We start from the raw sequence: 18,903 nt of genomic DNA on the forward strand, positions 1-18,903 counted from the left end.
TGCCCTTAACTTTGGTCTCTCCTCCACATGCCGTGAAGAAGTGATCAGACATAAAGACCAAATGGGCAGTAGCCATTCAATTTATTGACCATATTCATGATCCTCATGAGATAAACCCTTTCCATTCTGGGCTTACCTCTAGCGCCAACCGCCAGGTTGTCAAAAGGGATGAATCAGGGTATTTACTTACAAACATTCTGATATATCTTTAATGAGGAAAAAATTGGATACGTCTAAGTAAAGAAACAATATATTGTTATGCTTGTATCTGTAATCTTCTGCAGTGGTGACAACCTCTCTCTCTCTCTCTCTCTCTCTTACTCTCTCCAGCTCCTTGGGGACACAAGAGCTCCTTTACATTATTATCAGCCTCTAAATTTGGATCATCTGCGTTGGCTCGCCGCTCGAGTGCCACGTGTGAACTGTTGAGCCGAGACACTCGCCGGTGCATCGCATTCCAGATATCTGGCATGCTGTATATGCTAGATATCTGGAACGCTAAATATCTGGATCTATTGGGGATTCTGTCGGGGAGATACAGTCAATGGGAGCGGGAAAAAAACGGGTTGAGGGGAAACCTGGAGAAGTCGCCTCGCCTGAAGCCTTCCTCTGTGAGCCATGTGTTGAATTCGCATGGAAAGTTGTTGTTGGTGCACCTATAGGGTGTTGGATGTTTAAACGATTAAAGATATAACACTGACTCGCCTACATAAGGGAAATAGTAAACGTAGTTCGGAGATCTCATCGGGATTCCAGGATTTTGTAGTGTGTGACCCCCGGCTGCCGGTCAGTCATGTAGTGTGAAAAGGGGCAACATCATGGACATCCAACATTCACCTTGACCGTTGCCTCTGCATTATTTATTGACCCTTATTTACGGAACCATTATAATTCTGTTTAATAGCAAAAATGCTCTAAAAAGATGGAGTACACCTGGAGTGGTGTAATGCAGGTAATACAGCGTCTCAGGTCTCAGAAGTGGGCCATAAAGAGATTCAAATGGAAGGTTATTAGTTGCAAAAAGCTACGTAATGTTGCCAACAAAAGTTGCTGCATGAGAGGTATGCAGATAAAATGCTGTGCAAAGTAATTTCTATCGTATTTTCTTTTCATTATGGTGATTATGCAGACAATATTCTGCACAGCATGCTCTGTTGTTATTCTTGTTGATTAGGATCCAAAATGCAGGGTTAATTTTGTAGGTTCAATTCTGGGAGTTTGTGTTCTTACTCAACACCAAACTGAGAACCACTGGATCACTGACTTACTCTGGTTGAAATTGTCATGCCTGTTGTCATCTGTAACCACAGTTACCTCAACTAAATTGACAAACAACTGTTTTATTCTATTATTAAAACAACAACAACATGATATCGGCCTCATATTCATGGCTGTCCTGCTCTAAATATCGGCTTCGCACATTGAATAACCCATATTGCTCAACCACTAGACCACAACAGGTGCACTTTTACACCACTAACGTAATGCCGCATTCACATTAAAAGGGTCAGACTTTAATTACGAGCAGCGGAGACGGAAAAACTGTCATTCACCTTGTTGTAATTCAGAGATATTCGGGAATTTCTGACAGCTAAGATATCTCCGACTTGGTGAAAAAAGCTACGTTAGAGTCAACATGAGGTGAACTTAATAAACTGGAGGTCAACAAGATTCTCAGTTGGTGTTGACATTACTTTTAATAGAAGAGTGCTCTATTAAAAAAGGTCCCGCACAACCACACAGGTGTTTTCACTTATTCTGGCTGATTACACCTCTGCTCTGGTTGGAGTTAATTATTCCACATGATAATAGAAACAATTAACGTGTAACACCCAGCAACAGTTAGAAAAATAACAGGAGAGTCCATCAAGCACAGTCTGTACACACCTACCCAGTCCTGAGAGGTGGTCCAATTAAGCGTAAGTGAAATCACCTGTGTGAGTGGACTAATGGGGTTTAGGGCCTTTGAGTACCAAATATTCACTTCCTGATTGATATACACTTTTTGTCGTTGATTATTTACTTTATTGTTTTGGCTCTGGGTTGCTTTTGGAATCGACTGTAATTACCGTTTATCCAAAGGCGTAAGCTACAGGCTGTCACTCAGAGGCATCTTTCATTTAGATACTGTACAATGCAAAGAGAGTGTGAGAAACTGGGCATTAATAGGGGGCCCACAGCAACATTTGGCCCCGGAGCCCCGGCTGGTTAAACTGGCCCTGCTTTAAGAGGAGAGCAGTCAGTCATAAAAGTTACTCTTACTTTACAGCTGTTTCTTCGGGCACTTCCAGAGACAGAGTCAGGGTTCCTGATGTCAGCTCACACAGCTCAGGACTCACACAGTGTAGACCCTCCGTCACCTGAAGCACACGCACACACACACACACACACACACACACACACGCACACACACACACGCACACACACACACACACACACACACACACACACACACACACAACATATGTTATGCATTTTAAAGATAAACCCACAGGAGCTTAAATTGAGCGTGGAAGTTATCTCACTCTGTCTGCCTCCCACGGCACCACCAGCAGCCTCTGCCCAGGTTTGGGTTGCCATGGCTGCAGAGTGGGGGGTGGCGGCGTTGTGGTGGAGGGGATGGTGGAGGGGACGGTGGAGGAGACGGTGGTTGGCTGTGGCGGCTGAGTGGCGGCCGTGGTGGTGGAGGCGACAGGGGTGGCCAGTTCAGGCGCGGAGGGGGTGGCGGGGTCCCACTCGGCAGCCGGCAGGTCCAAAAGGATCTGATCGCACCTCTCCCCCTCGTAGCCTTCGGTGCACTCACAGGTGTAGGCCGGTTCCCCCTCCTCCCCGCCGTCGCTACGGCTGCAGTTTCCATGGAGACAGGGGCTGCTGGCGCACGGGTCTGTGAAAAACTGAAAGAAGCGAGAAAATAAATAAAAACAGGAAGAGGCAGAACAAAAAAAATATTATCATCCAACTGTGTTTTTCCACCTCTGTCATTCCATACGGGTCTCTTTTTGACACGAAGAAAGCCCAAAATGTGAGCATCCATGCTTCATTTTAAATGGATCAAGGAGTGGGTCATTGAAACACTGGAGAACAAGAGAGTGCAGTCATCACTACGCAGCTGCTTCTTTTATTGCTGTCTGACTCAGCTTCCTTCTTTACACCACTCATTTATTTATTGTATTACATTTTGTCTCCGTGTTCCTGATAAATTGTTGCAGGTGTGCACTTCTTCCTCCCTCGCTCCATTTTCACACACACACACACACACACACACACACACACACACACACACACACACACACACACACACACACACACACACACACACACACACACACTTTGTCCCCAAACAAGGTTTTCCCTCGTCATGCAGCAATGAAAAAAATGTATCCCGACAGCCTCCTTCATGCTGGTTTCCACCCCCCCCCCCCCCCCCCCCATCATAATTGATCATATTTGCAGGTGAAAAGGACGAAGCCTAGCTCATGAAGCTTACTGCCTGACACTGTGTTGTCTCTCTTCTTTTCTTCTTTTTTTTTAGCAAATTCACCCAGAATCACTCAGGTATCTGCAGCTCCAGCTGTCTGGTTTAAATGTGTTCAGAAAACAGTTTTAATAAAAGCCCAGAGAAAAGAGAGGGGGTGAACAGAAGGATAGTATTGATGCGTGTACCAAATCATCCAGATATAGATGTGCATGTGAATGTGCATGTGTGTGTGTCTGAGAGAAACAGTGAGAGGCAGAACAACAGAGCATCGTTAAGAGTCTCTCCGCGACCGAGTAACAGCTCATTAGTGCTAATCTCTCTCAGGTTTTTACTCGCGATGCCTCTATCAAACATTGTCTTTGCTCTGAAGCACAGCAGTCCCGACCGTCCCAGCACGCCACTCTCTGGTCTTTACAAAGTCTGCCGCTCTTATCTCCTCTCTAACGGCACCAGGGATTGAGTTTATCAACCTTTAGAGGACAGCGGCGTTGGCTCGTCTGGGTTAAAGGACACATTAGAGTCCAGCTCATGAGCTTTTTCATCTGTCGCTCTTGATTTCTCCTCCATCCAGACTGAACAGAATGTCCTCGAACACTTATACACACACTGTATAGTTATGGGAATAGTATGATCTCAAATTGCTTTTACATACATTAGCAGATAATATTTCCTTTCTTGTGATTACTAGCGAATGCAATCAAGTCAGAAAATAGTGTGCAATATTTCGAATTATCGTTTAAGCTGCATCGTGTGTATCAAGTACACACGATGGCCCCAGCACTTAAATTGTGAAAGTTTTACATGTGCTCTCTGGTCTTACCTGTCAAGGCCTGACAATTTACACTTTCCTCACTCCTATTGGCACAATATATTGAGATTGGGGACTCACATAATCCCCAGGTTATAACTCTTCAGTGTATTTGGCAGCCATTTTCTATGGTGCCATTATCATTCATGCACTCAGTTACTGACTGTCCTCCTGCACGATGTTGCTTCTTATTCTCTGGCCCCAAACGGCTCACATGCCCCGGGCTCTGGCAAACCATGCGAATCAATTTCCTCTAAGCAGCTGATTATAACTCACATTAGTCCCTTTATCTATATTCCTACATGGACCAACAGACTGAACAAAGACATTCTCTTGGGCCAAATGAATTGCTTCTCAAGGTGCTGTGATCTACAGTATTTGCTAATTTGGGATGTTCACCCTGAGCAGCAAGGATCGATACAGCCGGATGGACGGAAACAGCAACGCACTTAAGCCATTGGCATCATTAATTTAAACTGGTGGAGGGGCTGGAGGAGTCTGTTGATGTAGACACCACACACACACACACACACACACACACACACACACACACACACGAGTTAAACAGAAAACTCTACAAAAGGGTAATCTAATTTAGCAGTGTAAATTAAACACGTGACCACTACATTAGATGTCAGTCTCCACACAAATTGATACACTCCTGTTGGATTGCAAGTTTCAAGCACAGCATCTTGAGTTGAACATAGTATTAATGAACATATGGAGAATCACATTTCACAATAGTAAATTAATGATGAATAAAATTTGCTTGGGTTTAAAGTAAGCTTTTCTCTCAATAACACTTCCATTAGCCAAGTCTTTCTATTAGGACATCATGGAGCCATGAAATAAAGCGTCTTTATATGTTTATCTGTAAGATCACTTTCATGATGTTTGCCGCTGTTGTGCTGAAGTGTTGAAAGCATTAAAGAGTAGACTGTTGGGCTACAGAGTTAGTAATCAATGAGACAAACGTGTAGGAAGCTTAAATAAGAAGAAGTGTCCTTGAGCAAGTCATTACAGTAAATCCCAACCAGCTCAGCAGATCTGAAGCTGCCCTCTGACCTCTGAGAGAGTTAAAAGAGAATTTCTCCACATATATTAAAATACATGTTTCAAAACCGCCTGCTAGCTTCCTCATACCAATTTTTTCCAGAAGCTGAGTTGAGTTTAAACTTATGATATTACAAAGTGCATGGTGATGATAAACAGAGGGCTTTATTAGAGAATGTGATGCAGTGAGGAAAAACAAAGCAGTATTTAAGAATGTATCCATTACTCAGTGATTTTACAAACTGTTGCTGTTGCTGCCAAGGTTTCAAGAACTCAGAAAAACACATTTGTTTGTATCCGGACCATAACTGTGCAGCATGTAATCCTTCAAGTACAGCTAAAGGAAAAACAATAGCTGGAGTTGTGAGGGTTTTCCCGTGTGTATCAGCCCAGCCGTCATAACTGGTCAGTTATTTGGTGGAGGCTGCATTGGGAATGTTTAAAGTTTTCCATCATCATATCAATGGATTGAATATGGGGCCAAATGACAAGGGTGCCCACATACTTTTTGGACGGGTGTGTTTGTCACGGTTTGGGCTCAAGGAAGATCTTAATGTCACAGCAAACAATGATATTTTAGACAATAGTGTGCTTCCAACTTTTTAGAAACAGTCTTTTCTTTTACCCCCATGCACAAAGCAAGTCCATGAGGAAAATGTTTGGTGTAGAAGAAAGTGACTGACCGACACACAAAGCCCTGACCGCAACTCCATCCAACACTTTTGGGATAAACTAGAACAACGATTGAGAGCAGACTTTATCGTCCACTAAATGCTCTTGTGGCTGAAGGGGAGCCAAACCCTTTCAAAGAAGGTGCAGTGTGTGCACATTCAACACCTAGTTTCGCACAGGTGGAGGAAGATAATTTAGAGTGGCTATCACCAACACTGCACCACACCCGCCCAGCACCAAACAGCAAAAAGTCACAGTTAGCGACTAGCTGGTCAACTTTGTGGTGCGTTGAGCAGCTAAAGAGACAAAAAGCAGAGCTAAAAGGAGAGTTCATATCGGACTTACATTTGCCAGGTGGCCAGAAACTCCAAATAAATGATATTTCTTTTAACTGCTGAATGTAAACTGTTTCCTAACAAGTTTCTTATATCAACTTACAAGGTGATGATATGTCAGGGTTTACACTCGTTTCTGTTTCCTCCAACGCTGTCACAGCTGCATATTAATGGGTATGCTTTAGGAATAAGTTAGTCAACAATAACACGTGGGTAATGTTTGAGAACTTTCTTTTACTATAGTAGAGAGTTTGCTCTGAACGGGCCGATCAGCAAGTTCAATAAGCACCTGTGAAGCTACAACCCTGACGGAGCTGGAGCCGTTTCACAACAGCAGTTAACTGAGCGCTCCGTTTCATCGGTTTATCAGCCACTTACTGTTTATGGGAGACTCATTTGAGCGGTAGATCATAATACTGCAGGGGTTCACTCTAACGGCCAGATCGTTCAGCTAATCGCACACATGCAATTAGTTGGAAGGGCAGCGATGGCTCACGCCGCACACGAAAATAAAATGCGCACGTGACGAAAATAATAAAGTTCCACACACACTAAGGGCTGAAAGACTGCACGAAAATAACTGATTAAAATAAATGGCTTTTCAGTATCGGCCTGCACAAGAGCACTCGAATACACACGTGAGCACAGGGGAAAGGGAAGGCGAGAAGCTGATTTGGCTCAGCATGTTGTCTGAAATTGTTCTCCAGCCCCTTTATAACCATCAATATGTGTTGCCATGGCTACAGTAGCTAGGTAACGTGAGCGCAATTAGCAAACAGTACAATACGCATTGTGTGTGTGTGTGTGTGTGTGTTTATTTCATGCCCCCACCGCATCAGTTCCAGGCACACACACACACTTTGTATCAATATTTGCCCAAAGAGTCTCATCAGGCTGCAGAGAGACAATCCATTTTATAATCCACTTACTGCCTCATCTGGGCTGTTTATCACCATTTGCCTCCCTCTGTCAGGGTGATAACACCCCCACTGTGGAGAATAGATACAGATAGCATTTGCTTAATCCTTCACTCATGAAAACACTCGCTCACAAATTAGGGAAATATCTCCGCAGCAGCTCAGTGAAGGATAAATTTGTCTCGTTAATAGTCCCTCCTGAGACAAGGGGACACAGAGTGGTTCTCGGTAACATTGTGTCCGGACGAGTGCACTTGCTGTACACTGTAGGGATGCCACAGTGCATCTGAATCTGAGTGGCAGCTTGAGAAGGAGCGAACACTTAACAAGATAGATCTTCAAGAATAGTGTCCATTGTTCAAAGTGAATATGGTGTTACTACATTTAACTTTGCCTTGAGAAAGCATTACAAACGGCAGTTTGAGTATTCGACCCATTTGTCGAGAACTGTTGCTTCAGCTACCTGCAGATCGCATTTTCCTTTATCGGACCATCTCCAACAACAAAGCTGAATGAGAAAGTCTCACTGACATACGCTGAGGCTAATAGGAGGTAAACCCCAAAGAGCCCACTGCTAGCCAGTCTTCTTTCTCCTACCTTCTATATATACACGTACTTTACATGACAGAATGACTTGACACTGATAAGAGCAGATGTAATTCCTTTAAACAGCCTTTCTCATTATTAAGATGACTCCAGGGCATGACCAGAATCTGAAATTCATTATTGATCCCCGGGGGTAAATTCGTATGATGGGGAATAGTTTGCAGTTGCCAATGTCAAGATTGTGTCACAACCACCGACGACCAAAAATTCAAACCTCTCATTGTGTCTGAACAACTGTGGTTTATAACATATTGCACTTTGTCTAATGTGAGTGCTTGAATACTTCACCTGATGCCATTTGAAAATGATGAATCGTTACTTTCCAGTGCCAGTGTTAAGGTTATAATACTGCAGTCTGACTGTCAGCAGAAACTTAATGTGACGTGTTGACAATGGTCTTATATTTCATGTTTTAATGATGAGAGATAGTTAAAAATGTATGCGTCTGATCTAGATCTTCTTTTTAAGACCGAGCGTGTATTTGTCAAGCATTCACTGTTTGCTGAATTCGAGGCTACAGAGAGAAACTGGAGCATCTCTCTGCACTGCGTAATCTCAGAGGAGCAGAACAAATATGAGAAAATATATACGGTTGGAGGGAAAAGTACAATCTTGCAACACGAAGGCCATGTACTTTACAACACACACAGCTATAACAACAGTATTCTCCACAGATCGACAGCTGTGAAACACACTGCATCGCCAGTATTAGGGAATTACAAACACAACTATGTGACTATAACAGGAACAAATACCGTGTAATTATATAATCAATCACACAGCAGCAATTAGCTAGATGAACCGAATTAAACTTACATGTAGCCAGCAGCCATTTTTATCTTGAATGTGCAGTACGTAATGAGTACCCGCAATCCAGCTAAAACAAAAATATTTAATTCATGATAGTGACAAAATAATACTTTAAAATCATCCCTCCCCCCCCCCCAGAAAAGCATTAAAAATTGCCACCGGTACATAATTAACTATACTAATCAAGTGGAAAATGTGCTACTGTGGAAATATCACCTTTCATATAGCCGCAGGAATGTATGGAAGTACAGTACACAACTTTTGGGTCCAGACAGTACTAGTCCCCCAATGCATTCCTGATTTATGAGAAGGGAGACTCAGGGATTCAAACCCAACCGAGCAGGAGCAGTGCACCGAATGAAGCATGAAACAAAACAAATAAAGCGAAGAGTAAGGAATCTACAAAGCAGAGAACTGGTTCAGACGGTAGGTGATGAGCAAATACAGGTCTGGATACCAAACAGTTTACACCCAAGAAGGAAGTTTTGACAAATGATGAGACATATAGGGCTCTGTGAGCACTACAAACAAGGAATGCAAATGCAAAAAGGAACAATAAAATTAAGAAACTGTTTAATATGGATTTTTCCTGTAGACAGTCAAATGTCTCCGACTGAAAAGTGGCAATAAGCTCGTCAAAGGATCAATGTCTGTTCTCACATCATGATGCAAGACTGTGGCAAACATTTCTGTCGTTGGCAGAAATGTGACTATTTTTGTTCACCGGCCAATGGATGCAAGAGGATCAACATTTTTGCAAGTCTAATCTCTGCTCCTTTTCATAATACAAGAGGCTGATGGAAACCCAGCTGAGTAACTGCTCAAGTGTCAAATAAAATTGAAAAACTTGATAAGTCGCAGCCACTGAATATTTTAGGTATTTGGCTGGTGGCAGGTTTTAATTTTAAACCCTAAGAAGACCGTTGCTTAGAAGACTGTACAAAAGGAAAAATATGAACAAATACATGAAATTAATTGTATCCATAGAATCTGCATGTTTTGCCTAATAAATTGATATTCATGAATTGTTAGGACAGACAGAAGACTATTTTTATTCACTGTCACAGTCATTACAAACTAAAAGCAGCATGTGTATACATTCAGTATCCTTCAGTAGTTAGTGTAGTATAGTAGTGCTAACACTGATATACTAACATGGTATGCTCCACAGGTTGTTACGTAGAAACATAACATTTTAGAAACGTACATCTTCCTACCTCTCCAGGTAACGAGTATGACTATTACACAACGTTTAACCATGACTAGCTAGGAATCCACATAAGCAGCCTGAAAAGGAAGACAATCTGAATGAGAGTCTATTATGGAGAATAGTTGTTGGACCCTGGTCAAGTATAACTGTGAGTGTGAATAAGTTTGCCTGACCAGGTTTTTTTTTTTGGTTTTTTTTCATTTTCAATTCAGAAATGTTTTTGCTTCCCCCATACGACCTCATCAACTCAATACTATTCAAAGACAGGTTAATGTGCTGTCTTGAGCTTCTGGTTTAGCATTTAAGCAATATCCTGTCAGTATCCCAGGCAGACATTACTGTTGTTACGGTTTATTACACCCGCCAGTCAGAAAACCACCCAGCATGAAACCCCTCATGATCCAAACTCGTCATTCTGCTGTCAGCACAGACACAACTTAAAGACACCACTTTACTCAGCCTGAGACTTTTTCCTATTTCTGTCACAGCCATGAATGGAGGATCAGTTGATTGTTAGGATGTACTTGTCAGAATTCTGTTATCATTACTTGGGATCTTTCACAATGTTCAGGTATTTGAGCCTTTTTCTGTCACAGTCATTGAAACGGAGACATTACTTTCAGACAAAGAGAAAGGAGACAGACAATCCATACCGTGAAAACAAAACAATTTAATCTTTTCAGAGAGAAGCTGAATAATTGTGTTTTTATCTTGGGACTCAGGCTCATTAAAGCTCTTGTCATATAAAAGGACCAACAGCAACAGATCTATTTTAGTGACTGCGCCTTAGATTTAAGAAACACAAGAGTGTTAAATGTCCTAAGGCTTTTGCCTGTTTGGTGCAAAGCAGACAGACATGAATCAAACCATCAACTGAGAAGAGAGTGACAGCTGTCGGGTTGTGTGAAGAGCTGAGGTAGAAACAAGGCTGTTCAGATAAAATAAAGAACCAAAGTACTTTAATAAATAGATATTCTCACACAAAACTTGACCCGTTCACAAGCAGTGTGTAACGGATGAGATCAGGAGAAACGTCAATAATCCCATTTGGGAAAGCAGGAATGGAAATAGAAATGTTTTTGTTTTCTTGTCAGCATTATTTGTAATATTAGGATATTGTGAAATCACATGTAGCTAAATATATATATTTTTTTTCGATAAGGAAAGTTGGTTTTCAGCACATCTTCACTTGTAATGTGGTTTCAAGAGGCTGCAGTCTTCTCTAGCTCGTTTCAACGTGTATTTGATCAAGTTTTGGCCATTTTCGGTGTTCAGTTAATCTTAGATGAAGAGTGTCAGCAGTCAGTGCTGCTATCTGCCAGATGATTGACGAGTCTCAGCCAGGGCTGAAGCAGGAAGAGGTGGTGGTCTCACTGAATGCATCTAGAAGCAACAATGGATTTTATGACTACTTGTAAATCAAACTGACAAATCCACTGATAATTGTAGTTCCCCTTGTTAGCTATGTGAAGCAATGGCGCCGTTTGCTGAGACGGCCATCAGAAAAACTTATTTCAAGCTTTAAACCTTCATAAACCTTTCACCTGTTAGCAAACAATTGCCTGTTTTCACACCCAGCAGATATACGGTGCAACATTAGCATTCGTTTGGAGGTGTATTTTTAGCAACTTAATGAATGCAAATCCAATATTCACTCTCCTTTGAGCTCTGTCTCTACCAACCATACTATATATGTAGCTAAATGCTATGCTATGGTCTCCAGCTAGTTGCTAACTGTGTCTGTCTGTAGTTTGGTGTGGAAATCAAAACAAATAGCTGAAAGACGCTACAAAACTATTTTGATAATGGTTTCTTTAAAAAATCTTTAAAAAAGCCTTTTTTCAAACCATCCAACATTATTTTTTCACTTAAGATATTCAAGATACGTGGTCTAAAAACAGTCCCCTATATCTTACTGAAATGGGTCTTGTTAGGGGATTGGGTCTTATATTAAATGTTATGAGTGTTAGATAAATATACTTGGTAAGATTTGTTTGCAGTGAAACTCCCATAACGTTTGTGCAGCCCTTCAGGCAGCCTCATAAAATACATTATTACTCACAGCAATGCCTTAGGGGAGTACCGAATGAGAAAGATGGATTTCACTCATTCACTCACTTCTAAGAGCTGCCCGGTGATACCACTAAACAGCCTCGCTCGGGGGTACTTAAAGTACACACTAACTGCATCTGGAGGAAGAATTTACATCCTTAAAACAGATTCCCCAGTAACATTTCTTTGATAAAGTGGCTATAGCTGTCCTCGTTACCGCTTGGGACTGAGCCATGTGACAGCGCACTTATCGATGAGTTGCCTTCCCTCCGACAGCAAGAGAGACCGAAGACGAGCAAGGGACACAATACTTGTTCTGCTAAATATGAAACCATGCAGGCGTTCACTCCCTATCGCCAAAAAAAGGATAAATAATTGTTCTCAAAAACAAAATTGGCTCCCAGAATTGTATTGTCCTCTCAAGCTAATTATATCGCAAACCGTTGTGGGATAAAGACTCCTCAATCTGCAATCATCTGCTTCATATTCATCCAAGTTGTTGCAGCATCCAGTAACACGGGACGGTGCTTTCGCCGTGGCCAGAAAGTGTGTTTTTGTCAGGCGAGCCTTTAATGTTATCTATTTCTGCACATCAAAGCGTCCGCCATCCTTCCCTCTCTCCCAAAATTCCCCATCACTTCCTGGCCCAGTGGCTTCAAAGAGCAATTCCTCTTTCAAAATGTGGATCCATGAAGCCTACGCGAACGTGGCCGAGCACCTCGACAGATTTTTGATCTCGCCTTGATGCATAAATAAATGTAAATGGAGAAGCAGTGGAAGTAAAAACATGCTAATGAGGTGAGACTGCCCTTCGTGCTCATAATTTCCCATCTAAATAATATAATACATATCTTCCGTTCCTACGCATCTTTACTTTTTTATTATCGTATTTTATTGGAGCTTCATTTTGTCTGTCACTCAAAAGCCAACACGCAGCAGGAGGACACTTAGTTTGCTCCACAAGGGTCCTCGTGCTGTCATCAAACAAATGACATGTAACAACCTCCCGTGATTGCTCAATATCCTCCCTCAAAAGACATTTACCTCTCAACTCTGCCAAATAAATAGACAGAAAGATAAGGGGGTTTGGAGGAGAGGAGGAGAGAGGAGAGGCGCTGCGAGGCTCTATTTATACCCATCCAAGTGACGCCGGGGCTGCAGGGTACTTGAACGTCTCTTCTCGACGGCTGGGACACAGTCGTCTGTCTTCTTATCAGACGGGGACTATAACGGATCAGGAGCTTTTAGGCTCTTTGTGAATTTACCAGAAGCTTGGAGCAGATGCACTGACAGATAGAGGGTTTTTTTGTTTGTTTGGTATTACACCATGCAGCTTTTCACATTACAATGACAACTATAGTCTGTCTGCTCGATACTTCACAACACTGCAGTTATTCTTGATTAGCTGTGAATATCGACTCTGTGTCAGTGTTGAGACTACAGTATTTTTAGCTGTGACAAGTAGAACAGACTGCATCACTTGAAATATTAGGCAGAGTGAAATATTGCGTCTCTCTTCAGATTATTCCTACTCTAAATGTAGCTCGGAGCAGGGCACGTAATTTGAAAAATGTCATTTTGGATCGCTAACCGGCCTTAACGAAGACTGATCTTGCTAGCTGTCCAGTTTTCATTATTTTAACAGAATATGCTTTAGTTCACAATTTAAAAAAACACACAAGTGAGCTAATATGGCTTAAATTAAACAAATGGCAATGTTAAAAAGAAAGCACACAATTATTCAACAGTGTCATGTGATTTGCTGCTTTTTTATTCATAGCACTGATTCATCCCTCATCACTTGGCTTCACTGACAGTTTAATATTAAACAGTATGCAGGTTAATGTGGGCCATAGCAAACGGCAAAAACAAAGCAGCTAACTGTGCGGTTCATGCTCTAAACCTCTAGACTCCTACACAGGAAATAAAAACAATCCCTCTAAGTCTCTGTACAAATCACACGTACGCCATCTCACTGACTGGCTTCATGCGACATGTTCACTGACACCCTGGAAATCTCAATAACTGCACTTTTTCCTGCGTAGCTCTTTGACAGAAATAACAAATCTGAACACAATGACATGCAGAACATAACTAACTTTTATCATTTTATTCGTTAAATACCGAGGCTTGGTCAGTGGCCCCAAGCTTCAAATTATGACTCTCTGGGTACCCCTTTCGTGTTTGGACGCGTTGGGGATGTCGTGTCAGTTTCCGCTTGTACATACATAGTGTCTTTTCTAAAATGAACTACCGCTTTCACAGGAAGTTAGGTTGAAGCAACAACACCACTTAGTCTGTCAAGTTAACGTCAACCATGGTCTTTTCCTATACCTAACTAACAAAGAAGTTACGAGACAACCGAGTCATGTGACTAACAACACCACAGACTTGTGACAAAATATCAACTTTTAGTTTCACACGGGTGACACGGTCACTGGTCTCCTAGACAAATGTCTGGTGTTTGTTTGACCCACCTCCCCTTCCCACGTGCCCTGTGTGGACTATCTCGCTCTTTATACTACGCAGTTGCTCTGACAGTCGAATAATAGCGCTGATGGGTTTACATTGGAGGTTAATTGAAATCCGGGTGCGTCGGTATCAGACAGCCAGGGGGACTGACCGACCGTCAGTATTTGACACTCAAGCTCATCCACCAGACACAAACAGCAACAAACACACCTGCACACTGAACAACAAAACAAGCTCAACTACAGTATACTGCCCGTACTGTCCTCAAAGGGATTTTGCACAATCATACTTTGTGGGACTTCTACTACATCACCTCATGAGGAATGGTAAAGCCTTTAACAGCTATACAGATAAGTAGTCATGGTCTATCACCCGTAGAATAACATGTCTCTCACAGTTACAGGCAGTTGTAACTGTGTGGACAGTGGACATATGTGTGTGTGTATATATATATATATATATATATATATATATATATATATATATATATATATATATATCACTCATACATTATATATCAAGGACATTGCAGCAATAACACCATTAGGTCAGCAGCTGTATTTTCGCTCTGCAGCCTTTTCTAAAACATTAAATCAGACGCAGACTCTGCTGTGCAACACACAGAACACTTAATGATTTGGATGGAAGCCCTCCTCCTGGCTTTTAAGCTGTCTCTCTGTATGACATGCTGTTTCATCATTACTTTCTGCATAAGAAGTTACTTCCCACTGTGATCCGACTTGCTGAGGAGCCGGAGCATTAGTTATTGCACATTGTAGTGAATTTAGAGTAACAGGTCTGGATATGGATCGTCTGTGGTTTGTCTGTCCAAAGGGTGAATTATTGTATATTAAAAAAAAATTTAAAAAAAGTATTTCTGCAGGAGAACACAACAAACAATATTAAGTGGTCGCACAAGTGGGCAAGTGCTGGACAAAAAGACAGCAATGAAAATACAAATGAAAAGGTCGGCACACTGTAGCTCCCCTTGCAATTCAATAGCACATTCACAAGTGACGCCATCTTTAAATGCACATGCTCTGGTCACATGAGAGTAACTTGATAATACCGGTGAACCATACAACCCACACATAACAACCAGTTACATATGTATGTTACAAAAGCACATATATAGATATAATATATACAAAATAGAGGTAAGAACCTCACAGCTCATAACAACAGAATCTTCTAATCATAAGAATTGACCTATAACATATAGGAACAGGAATCAACAATATCAAGCCCATGGATATTGACAGATGAAGGGAACAGCAACTACACCTGGAGTCAACCACATACACAATAATGGTTCACCAGTATTATCATGTGACTATCATTTGCCCAGAGTGTGTGTACTGTTGATTTAAGGTAGAGTGTGTAGCATTTAGGAGGATATACAGAAATGGAATAAAATATGAACACGTATGACATAATAAGTCATTAGTGTATAATAACCGGAAAATAAGAATCGTTATGTTTTTGTTACCTTAGAATGAGCCGTTTATATTTACGAAGACAAACACTGGCTCTAGAAAGGGTCCTTAATGTGCTTGTGTAGGCCGACGTAGTTCTCGTTCACGCTTGGCACACGGGGTAAGTAGATGCTGCCAGATCCTACACACCAGACCTTTAAGGAAGCTACCATCATTTTTTTATTTTCAATTTCTGCAGGAGAAAAAGATTACAATGCAAATAAAATAGTCTCTCTCGCTCTCAGGCCACAGCTGGTAAAGAAGGATGTCATTCTGTGCAGAGATCTACGAGTTCGCTGTTCGCTCTGACCTACATACACAGAAGGATCCTTGCAAAACAAGATAGGGAGAAGAAAGGTGACACCTACTGCTGACACAATTAATCGGGCACCGGCATACAAGTAAAACAGTTTCTGGAGCTAAATCAAAGCTACAAGGTGGCTTGAGGCTTTCGTCGCTGTTGAAAATATTTCAGGTTACATTTACATTTTTTTTTAGCAGATGTGAAAATAAAAGCTTAATCTCAGAATGGGTCTGGAGCTGGTGATGCTGCCACAGGGAATTAGTCACTGAAACACTGGAAGTAGAACATCCCGTTCCCCTTGTGACCTGAAAATCTGTAAGTGATCACCATTCATTTCACCTGAAACAGGAATAACTCCGTAAAGAACTACAGATTGTACAAACGAGAAACACAGAACATGTCGTACCTCCTACGACTACTCATTGGGCCACGTGATTTGTTCCTTTTCCTGTCTGGATTAATGAATTAACTAAAGAGGAAGTAGGTGACATTTTCTGCTCGGTGTTATGTGCTCTTCCCCCATTGATCTTTTGGCTCCCCTCGTCACTGCTCTGTTGCTATGGAGACCCCAGAAGAGGAAAAGGGGGGCATAGCAATGAAAGCTGGTCCTCGTAGGAGGCGACACTGGACACGTGTATCATCGCTGTCCTCCCACTGGCTTTGTCCCCCGAAGAGGAAGAAAATGTTCTTCGAAGCCACAACAGAGGAGACGCTTCTTTTGAGGAGCTCCAGATCTTCTGCCACACCGCCTACATATGAACATGTTGGAACGGCAGCAGGAGGGAGAGGGATGACAGGAAGGACGTTCTGAATCCACAATACCAAATGTGATTCGGGGGAGAGTTGTGTTTGGTTCATTTTGTAAAGGATGTGAGGGAGACTAATGTGTCGGTTTGTTGGGATAACAATAGAAGTAAATGTTAATATTGTAATAAGTTGATGCCATTGTTCCATAAAGCTTATTTAAAAGGATACCGTTGCCTTTGTCGACAAATCACATTTAAAAAAACAACAACGTGTTCATCAATAGGAGTCCGTCTCTCAATATATTCTGACTTTCCTACTCAACACCAAACCCATTTGTGATGTTATTAAAGACGTTATTGTTTGAAGTCAATAAATATATGGTTTGATTTTATATATATATTTTTATAAAGGCCCAGTCATTTCAGAAAACAGCTGGGCATTGTGGTTTTTATAAATATTACTCAAATAGGAGACAAAAGTGCATTTGCTGGGGACTACTTTCAGATTGACACACATTGACAGTTGTTACATTAGTTTATTATTTACAGCAGCACATTGAAACAAGTCAGTACGCCGAGTTGAGTTCTTATGATTCAGTTCACTTACTGCAGCTCAATATTTCTCAAAGAACACACAGCAAGTAGTGATGAATTATAGCTCATTTTTGAAAAGTGTCACTGCTTTTATGAAATAGTGAACATTTTTTAAAAAAGCCGAAAAGAGAAGGCATTGTCGTGTGAAACCCCCATCGATCAACAGCGATCAGCTGCGGATCACTGAGGATTGATGTGATCAGAGCGGATGTATCAGCAGGAGATGAAGCTCCGGACGGATCGATTCCCCCCCGACAGGGAGCTGCACTCTCTCCCCCAAAGCTCAAACTCAAGTTTAAAGCACATCACTGCTTGCCACACGAAAAAGAAGATTTAAACACCCGTGAGAAACACGTCCTGCTTTTATAAAGACAGATTTGTGTAGAGACTGAAGACAGCTTGGGTTCAGATAAACCATGTCTCATTTTACAAGATATAGATACAGAAAACTTGTATATCCTGCACAATCTTTCCTACAGTTTTAACAGAGTTTTTTTGTTTTTAAAGGTTTCAAGTAGATTCATGTAGAATATATTAATGTAACTGAAGCTATAGCAACTTGCAGTATATTTTAAATCATGTATTTGGTGTTTTATTTGAACATTGAGTTTGATGTGTAAGCTCTCTCCTCCCAATAAAGCTAATATTGCTTCTTACAAAACCCAATTTTAGGTGAACTTCTTCTTCATATCAGACTTATTTACTTTTTGTCGATACATTTCCAGCATAATCCCCAACGGACAGACCATTTTTCCACAGCGTCTTTCCTATAAACTGGTAGACAGGCCCAGCCGTTAATACGAGCTAATCTCTGTGTCTGACGCAGGAGGCTGGTGACTGTGCCTCGCTCCTCTCTCTGGCTGAGATGCTCTGCTGGTCCTGAAGGGATTTTTTTTTGGATTAAGCTGGCATTCATTGTCTGCAGCTAAGCGAAGATGTTCAAGACACACACCAGTACACACACACACACGCATACACCGCCACATGCTGGCTTGTCTCCCAGTTGGCTTCATTAAATAACATATTGTCAAATCGACTTAACTGACACGTTGTGTGTGTGTGTGTGTGTGAGGAGACAGCAGGAGTCAGTTCTGCATCTGGTACTGAGGCACTGTCTTTTGGAAGGAAGAAAGGCAACAGAGCAGAGGATGATACACACCCCTCCTCTAAACACACACACACACACACACGGATCTGTGTCTGCTGGATTTGTGTTTCCTCCGACCCCAAAGCAGCAATCTCTGCAATGCCTAACCATGACCTAGGAGGGCAAACATGCTCCGCCTCAGAGTCCGTCCCCTCCTGCAAAGTTCTCTTCTTCACAGCTTAGTCGTGATTCTGACGAGGAAGTTATGTGAAAGTCTGAAGAGG

The 18,903-nt window shown here is 41.8% G+C and overlaps 1 protein-coding gene across 1 annotated transcript in view; it reads right to left on the reverse strand.

Annotated features, from left to right (window-relative positions):
• Window positions 1–18,903, reverse strand: part of dner (delta/notch-like EGF repeat containing) — a 44,602-nt gene that overhangs the window by 16,504 nt on the left and 9,195 nt on the right. The window contains exons 2-3 of the mRNA XM_076100854.1: window positions 2,526–2,894; window positions 2,263–2,360 (exon numbers count right to left, since the gene is read on the reverse strand). Of these exons, the coding sequence (XP_075956969.1) occupies window positions 2,263–2,360; window positions 2,526–2,894 (467 nt within the window). The remainder of the gene's footprint in view (window positions 1–2,262; window positions 2,361–2,525; window positions 2,895–18,903) is intronic.

The sequence above is a fragment of the Anarhichas minor genome, unplaced genomic scaffold, assembly GCF_050575085.1.
Source record: "Anarhichas minor isolate MPS153535 unplaced genomic scaffold, ASM5057508v1 ptg000026l, whole genome shotgun sequence".
Taxonomy (NCBI): Eukaryota; Metazoa; Chordata; class Actinopteri; order Perciformes; family Anarhichadidae; genus Anarhichas; species Anarhichas minor.